The 8,443-nt window shown below is 48.3% G+C and overlaps 1 protein-coding gene across 1 annotated transcript; it reads right to left on the bottom strand.

The window, feature by feature from the left end:
• Positions 1-1,506: 1,506 nt before the first annotated feature.
• On the bottom strand, positions 1,507-3,419 carry PSMD7 (proteasome 26S subunit, non-ATPase 7). Its single transcript, XM_034426723.3, has 7 exons — positions 3,241-3,419; positions 3,039-3,130; positions 2,873-2,965; positions 2,681-2,778; positions 2,530-2,610; positions 2,200-2,291; positions 1,507-1,993 (listed from the first exon to the last, which is right to left on the bottom strand). The coding sequence occupies exons 1-7, from the start codon at positions 3,312-3,314 to the stop codon at positions 1,555-1,557; spliced, it is 969 nt and encodes a 322-aa protein (XP_034282614.1). The 5' UTR covers positions 3,315-3,419; the 3' UTR covers positions 1,507-1,554.
• Between the last annotated feature and the right edge of the window lie 5,024 nt (positions 3,420-8,443).

The following is an 8,443-nucleotide window of genomic DNA, read 5'->3' as shown; positions in this document are numbered from 1 at the left end:
AGCATATGTAGTTGAATTAAACGTTCTGTTTTCTTCTGAATTTTTTTTTTCTTGGATTTATTCATGGTTGGCCTACTGGGGGTTGAAAAGCTCAATAAATCGCGTGCGGGTGAGTGTTGTACATTGGCAGGTGTGACACATATTTTGAGTGACACGGAGCCGCAGCAGAGGGGTAAAAGAGCCACATGTGGCTCCAGAGCCGCAGGTTGCTGATCCCTGGACTGGGATTAGATCATGCAATGATCCGAATTGAGATACTTTTAAGGGCCTCACGTGTTTTGAATATACTCGGATAGTGAGAGTGGCCAACCCCAGCATTTACTGCTTTGTTCACATTACCAAAAATCTGAAATCTAGGACAAGCTAACTTTACAAACTGCAGCAATTAAAAACTAAAACCAACAAACTTCTATATGTAACCAGGACATCCTTCAGGCTCTTTGGGCCAAGCATTTTCTGAATGTGACCACCATGGTACGTTAGAGCTTAGCAAGTTATTTGGGTCCTTCTCTTCCCCTGCACCTCAACAGCAGCCCTGAGGTTCTCTGAGAACCGTCTTTGGCAGACACCAAGGAGACTTGCCTCCCTGGCAGCTTCAGTTCTGCTTATTTTTGATATAGCTGGAAGAAGGAAATGCAGAAAAAAGCACAACTTTAAGGCACTCTGCTCAAGTGTAAACAGTGCCACGGCGCCTGCTTCCCACAGCAAGTTGTGCTAGAGTTGCCACCTGGTGGTGCAAACCACAAGTGCAAAAACCTGGGTTCTAGTTTTTTTAGAATGAGCTTCTTGCTGCTGCTCAAGACAGAAGAGGCCAGAAAGCCGCAGGGAAATCCAGCCGGATCTATCTGGCTTAAGCAAACCGGTAGTGCCAGCAGCAGCAAGCTCTGCCCGCCCACCCACTGGGACATTACATCCTGTTTTTGACCCTCTTAGCATGCGCAGAAGAGGCGCTCCTGTTCCTGAATTGGTAGCGGAGGTAAGTGGATTTCATCGCTGCCAGAAAGCGTCTTCCCTGCCCCATGTTCGTCCCCAAAGGAAGCAGACACCAGAGCAACCCTGCTTAGCTGGCAGGACAGTGGCATCCAGGGAACACTCCGCTTCCTAGCAGGAATGGAGAGGAGCTTCCTCCTCAACAGCAGCCCACCCGCCTGTATGGACAGTTGGGATGACATTCCAGGTGTCTGCCAGTCAGGCAGGAAGATGTGAGCACCACAATGGAAGCTTGAATTTAACTAGACCCTGGCTTAAAAACAAATCCTCCCCAAACTGCCCCCGTGGGTGATGATCCCCTCCCCTGGTCTGAAACCCACCACCTCCCAAGTGTAGCATCCAGATCCCAAAGGATCCAGGCTTCTCTTCCCCATAAGGCAGAATGAGGGCCCATGAGTCACATTCTGGCCTGTCCGGCAGCCCCTGCAAGCACATTTCAGGCAGCCCTGAAGTCATCTGGCTCTCGGTCCCTCCCAAGCCACAGACAGGGAAAAACCTTCTGCCAGAACAGCCTGGTGCAATTTAATGCTTTTAATTTACAAATAGAAAACATGATTGCTATTACTACTTCTTCTCCTTCTTCTCTTCTTTCTTGGCCTCGCTTTTTTCCTTCTCCTTTTCCTTGTCATCTTTCCTCTCCTTCTTACTCTCCTCCTTCTCCTGCCCCTCCTTCTTCTCGGCATCTCTGTTGGCAATCTTGTTGTTGATGAGGTTGTGCAGTGCTACTACCGAACGGATCAGGGAGGCCAGGTAAACCACCACCATCTGGTCGTTGGTCTTCAGGTAAAAGGCCTTGACGAACTCTTGCAGATTGACATCTGGCAGCAGGTTGAAAACATCCTGGAGCTGGTAGATGATCTGGTGGTTGATGGGAAGCTTGCCAACTGCCACTTTTTCTAAGTAGCTCCTGATATCCAAGAGCTTGGAATTCAGTCCCTTCAAACCGTGGACCTGGTTGGTGATGCGCTGGGAAAGCGTGCCCACGGTGGTGTCCTTAATGTCACTGGAAGAGCCAGGGAGGAGGAATCAAGTCATGCCACTGCCATCCTCAAGGGGGCTCTTCCGGGTCATCTGAACCCAGAGGGCGGCCCCTGATCCGGGCTTCAGAAAGGAGTGGGACCCACCTGGCAGTTGGTTTTTACCCATCCACCCCAGCCTCTGATCTGGCTTGCAAAATGAAGCACAAGCTACAACCTCCCAAATTTTTACCGCAGCAAGTGCTCCACACCGACTTCTTCAGCCTCCTCCGCTCCGATTTCACTGGTTACGTGCTCAAAAGTCTTGGATGTTGGGGTTCCATCCTTTAGGGCACAAGAGGAGACAAGTGCCATGATGCTTCTGGGCAGGAAACGAGACTTGGCAAGTGGTGCATTTAAAAACCAGGAACCAAACGTCTGCATAACGACCAGAACCCAACGGGCAGGGTAGAGCCCCACCGCCCAACCAAGGGAAAAGCTACGCCAGTCCTCCAGGCATGAGGCACAGACCCTGGGGCAGGGGGCTTTGGAGGAATCAGGTGAGTCCCATTAGGAGACTCACATCGTGGACCTCTTCCACAGAGATGTAGCCTTCGGTAGGCAGACCCAGGTCCTTGGGCTTCACGTCGATGATCACCAGCACCTGCGTGGGAGACCCTCGTCAGGCCCATCTCCAGTGCGGACAGCTGAGCGCCCCCCCTCACCCACCTTACCGAGTTGGAGCAGTAGCGCTTCATGAGTTCGTTGATGGCGATGTCGTTCTTGTGCAGCTTCGGGCCGGTGTGGTACCAGCCGACGATCCGCTCACGAGCTGGGGGGGGGAGGCGAGGGGAGGTTATCCGGAGCCTCGGAAGGGCCCCTGGGGACCCGGGCCCGTTCGGCGGTGGGGGGGGGAAGAGACTCACCGTTGACCTTCTTGAACATCCCGTACATGTTCTCCAGGTAGTCGTGGTCCAGGAACCAGACCGAGTCGTCCTTGTCGTCCTCGTCGAAGGGCACTGCGGGGGGAGGGGCAGGGGTGAGCGGGAGGGCAGCGGGGAGAGGGGGGGGCGGGAGGGGGGGCGGACTCACCCGCGAAGCTGTTGGAGACGTCCAGCACCTTCTTCTGCCACGAGCCCAGCAAGACGCCCACCACGCGCTTCTGGTTCCCCACCTTCCCGATCCTGCCGAGAGAAGCGGGGAGGAGGCTCAGGCCGCGCCCGTGACTCAGCAGCCCGGCGGGGGAAGGCCGGGGAGGGCCGGGCGTGCGGGGGAGCGGGAGGGGGCTCCTCACCGGTTGAAGTGATCCACCACGCTCAGCAGCACCAGCGGGTGCACCACCACGCGCTCCACGGCCAGCTCCGGCATCGCGGCGGCGGCGGCGGCGTCTCTCGGTCCCGGCTCTGCGGCTCTGCGGCTCCCGGCGTGCACCGCGGCCAAGTCACGGCGCCGTCCGGGGAGGGCTTCGTGGGAGCTTCCGGCGGGGGCGGGGCGAAGGAGGGCTGCCGCAGCACTTCCGCCCTTCCTCCTCGAGCAGAAGAGCCGGCCGGAAAGAGCGGCCCCGAACGGACGCCTGTCGTGCCGGATCCGGCCGGGCGGGGGCGGTTTGCCGCTTCTGGAGCCGCCGGTGGCCGTTTACGGGTTACGAAATAGCGTTGATTTTATTTTACATTATATATCGCCTCTTATTTTATACTTCGTTATTTTCTTTTATGGGTTTTTTTGTATCTTTTTTGGATGTTGGTGTTATTTTCCTGGCAGGATCTCTGCCGCTTTCCAGCAGGGGGAGCCGTTGAGCCTCCGAAGGGAGCTCCCTTCCTCAATCTGCATAGAAAACCCGATGTTCAAATTAAGGAGCTCGATAAGTAATTTAGCGCATTGATTTCTGGCCATAACTTAAGTGCCATTACCAACTACGGATATTTTAAATGCTATTACCTAATAGAAGGCATGTTTTAAGCACCTTCTATTGATTTTATTACTGGCTTATTTTGCTGCCTTGGTTTAAGATCATTTTAACTACTCAGTAATCAAGAAGAAATATATTGTTGGTGAAATACAGTCAATTTCCTAAAAACCTTTGACATCATTAACTAAGCCATTGTCGCTGTTCAACCTGCTTTTGGGACAGCGGAACCCACCCCCTGGCCTTGAGCCCCCATCCCCCACTTCGAGGGCTCTTAATATCCAGCAGGGATTCCCCCCCCCCCAACTTCATCAATTCATTGGCTAACAGCAGATTTAAAGGGGAGGGCAAATTGGGAAAACTGATGTTGCAGAAGGGCGCTTGGGGCTGGGCACTGGATGGCTATTTACTCAAGATGTTTCCGGACAGAAATCCACGTTGACGTTAAGGTGCCATTGATGGGAAACTTTAATAGTATAGCGGGGGGGGGGGGGTTCCCAGAGAAAGTGCATTCATTTGTCCAAGTACACTTCATTGGTGGATCACCACACCTGTGAGCCAAGGAGAGGAGATTTTGAAGGCTGCTCAATTTCCAGCCTTGCCAAAAGGAAGCTGCATTTACTTGCAATAATAGAGCTAATTCAACCAGCTTCCAGGGTCCCCCCCCCATAAACGGAATCGAGCTTGCAAGCTTTGGGCACAGGCTGGAAATTTGTGGAAGTTTGTGACATATTGTGAACTGTCAACTAGCCCCAGATATGGCTGGGTGATTCAGGGTGAGCGCTTAACAAGCAGGTGATTTCAAGGGGGCATAAGAGTGCTGCCAGGCAGAGAGAGAGAAAGCCCAGTGGGTTAAACACATGATGTCTGGCCCGTAACAAGACCAATTCCCAAGGTGAAGGCTGGTGCTGGGGGGAGGAGTATGGATCCCACTGGAGCAAGCAAGAACAACTGCTGTGCCGCTCTTTCCAAGTAGGCCCAGCAACAGCCACAGCTGCCTCCAGTAAGCAAAGAGCGCATACAGGGCACAGGCTGGTATCACACCTGAGAATATTACAGTCGAGTGCCAGAGATTTATACCTGGAAATCCACTTCTGAATGGAGGTTGCATTTCCCCAGTCGGAGCACCGGCCTTTAGAACTGAAATGCCTTTTTTTTTTTTTTTTGCCCAGTGAGGGCTCTAGGAAAAGACAGATGGCTCCTACAAATCCAGAATGTGGATTGTCCCTTTAGGACAGCTAGCTTCATGGGTGATGTTGCCCTAGTCAGGAGGGATGCCAGGCTCTGCTGGCGATGGGCATGCCTGCTTTCAGAAGCTGCATTGGCTAAGCTTGTTGGTTATTTAAGGGAGCAGCCTCAAGCTGTCTAGTGAGCAACAGAGGAACAGTTTCTTGCTTCGGGTCCAGCGACATAAGGTGAACACCTTGGGTGGTCATCTGAACTCAGATGAAGAGGACTGTTTATCTCATCACCTTTTTTTTTAACTTGCCACACTGTCTACAATTATAATAATTAAAACTTCTAATGAAAAAAAGGCTTCACCTGCAATTATTTTGCACATCTTGAGGACTAGAAGATTCCTTAATATGAAGCTTTATTTGTACCAAGCCAAACTTCAAAAGCTTTCTTATTAACTGTTGTCAGTCCTGTGATTTACAAGGGCAATAACAATCTGGAGGGGGCACATTTATCATAAGAGTGCTGCACACCAGGAGCCATTTTCTGCAGCAGTAAAGCCAAGTGATAAAATGAGTTCTTTTCTTCTCTAACCTTCTTAAGATGTGTGTTGGGGGGGCGCTTTTTGTAGCTGTGTTCCTGCAGCTCCCCTCTGCCTGGGAAGATGGATCGCTGATTGAAGGTCTGGAGCAGCAGATGCCCTGAGTGAAACAAGCACGCTTCTTTCTATTAGTTAGCAGGATTATTTATTCCCCCACACTTAATTTTTATTTTATTTGCATGACACCTTTGAGATTGGGTAGGAGAAACTCCTATCTTTCCTTCTTAGGAAAACTCAGATAATGCTGATTTAAGATAGATGGTTACCAAAAGATCATTCTTCCAGTCTGTAGTGCAATTCAGTTATTCTGCCATTCATTTCATTCATTCATTCTTGGAAAGGCAATGCTAACTTTCATTTGTAGCACACTTTTGCTTTGCCCCCTGGAGAATCACACTCGAGGCACTATCAATTAATTGATAGTTAAATTAGTGGAATTATAAGTTACCAAGGAACCAGTTTTCAAAATCTATGTGTACATTTTCTTTAAAACAATAAAATTGCTTACCTAATTATTAAAATAGAAAAAATGTCAAAAATTATTCAACACGGTTTTCATATTTCTCATTAGAGTACATCACAATGAATACTTAGTTTTCCATGTGTTTTTATACTATCCAACTGAAAGGAAATAGTTTGAAATTTGTATGCATTGACATGGCTTTCTCAAAGACAGCAGCTAACATGCTTTCCAAAAATCAAAGGAGCAAAAAAGCAGATTGAATAACATCACCCAAATTCAACTGTACAGTCTGTTAGGTTCAGCTTGTAGCTTACTCCTAACTTGTTGGTCAGGCAATATATCTGTTTCTTTAAGAAACAACTGAGCCACGTAATCAGGGTTTGCTGAACCCTGTAATTAGGCTACAGTGCATAAATAAGCAGCGCAGAGAAGCGTTCTTTGTCTCCTGATTGTTCCTGTTCCCGTTGCTTCCTGCGTCTTTCTGCTGATTGGTGTTAGACTGAATTGTTATATGGTACTGTATACCAAGAGTTACTAAAGTCTGTTTGCTGTGGTAAGGAAAGATAATTACTGGACTGATATTACTGTTTATGACCTTGGATTGTTTTACCTACACCGAGACTGCTTATTATCTTGTATATAAAGTATTTTTTCTCACACGAGCTGCACATTTATCTCCTTCCCTGTGTGTTTCTGCTCTGCTCGTTGCACAAGCAACAAATACTTTTTACACACACCCTAACACAGTCCTTGTTTCTAAATATCAAAACTGTAAGAAGATGCAATGAACAAACAAGGTAGATACATTTTCTAATGATAGGGGAACCCAGAAGAGTGAAGAGCCAATTCTTGCCTTCCAAAACTCTCTGTGCAGGGGAAGCTTTCGCCAGAGCCCCAGAGTGTGAAACCAGCCCTGGGTTGCCCAGCAAACGACATCTCACCAGTTGCCTTCAGTGGCCAAAGCCAGGTTGGCTAAATGGGTCGAGGGCTTCTCCACAGAGCAGCCCATGGAGAAAAGGAACATCAGTTTTCAATGAAGGAGGGCCCTGGAGGATCACGGTGTGCCAGTCAGGTCCCAGCAGCAAGAGTTATGGGTCTGAACTCTGAAGCCAACACATCTGGGGAGCACCTGGTTGGGGAATGTTATCCCAGGTGGAAACAGTTACTATAGCAAACCTGGACTGTCTCCTAACCAGTGGAGTCCACATCTGGATTGTGTAAGCTCTGCCAATTGGTCCAGGCAGGGTAACATCCAAGGCAAGTCTTCAGCTGTTTGCTCTGATTTTATGATGGTGCTTAAAAATGGAGCCAGACAGAGTTTGGACCCTCTGATATGGCTGCAAAGAGAATTGGGTGCTGCTTCTTATGCTTACCATCTTGATTGATCTATCGTCTCTGACATTTTAAGTTAAAAATTATAATTTCTTTGCATTCCAAGGCATATTTTAGATGCAAGTTTCTAAAGACCTAAAAACTGACTTTCTGCAGCAGTTTGGGGGTCATTTTTATTTTTTAAAAAGTGTGCTTTTAAGTTGGTTCATCTGTTAACCAAACCCCTAAACAAATACACAGAGTTGCAGTTGTGTTTCCTGTTAATCATGCATGCGAAACTGCACTGAAGGAACCAACAGAACACACGACAAAAATAAAAAGTATGTTTTCTTCCATCCTGTTTATCTTGCTTTCTTTTATAAGAATGAAAAATTATGAAGAGAACAGAAAATACCATCAGGCTACTTGTGCTAACTGCTGCTGACATTCATGGCAAACAAGCAAACCAACAAAAAGCATTTCTGATTATTTATTGCAGGGTGCAACTGAAAATTTGATTCTTTAGCTTGGAGGTATTGAGAATTTTGTACAAAAAAGAAAGAAAGGGTGATGAAGTGCCTGACTCAGAATGAAAGAAAATATGTAGCTTGAAATAGTTGCCTCCTGATCTGGGAAGGACAATTTATTACACAGTTGCACTGTGCCATGAATTCAAAGAAGAGAAGAAGGGGATTACTCTAACTTTCTGCCACCTTTTCAAAAGTACTTTGCTGACTCAACTATTTCTAAGACAAAGATGCAAAGTGTTTCTTTTCAGACACGTCATGCGTTAGGGGCGTCTCCTCTTTGTGCCCCAGGAAGAGTTTGCAGATGCCACAGAGGCTCAGGAAAAGTCCAAGAATACAGAACAGGGCTCTAGATTGGATCACAGTCATTTCCCCAAAGAGCTAGTTTTTACGAAAAGAGGCTGGGGATGGGTGGGAGCACCCACTTAAGGCAGCTGGTTCAATAGCTCCATCACAATGTAAGCCAGAATGCCCCGCTTCACTAAGCACATGGGCAGTGGCTAGTTTCTCTCC

This window comes from Pantherophis guttatus, chromosome 11, assembly GCF_059756535.1.
Source record: "Pantherophis guttatus breed Tessera chromosome 11, ASM5975653v1, whole genome shotgun sequence".
NCBI lineage: Eukaryota > Metazoa > Chordata > Lepidosauria > Squamata > Colubridae > Pantherophis > Pantherophis guttatus.
Note: the sequence above shows the minus strand (reverse complement) of the source record. Positions and strands in the feature narration are given on the sequence as shown.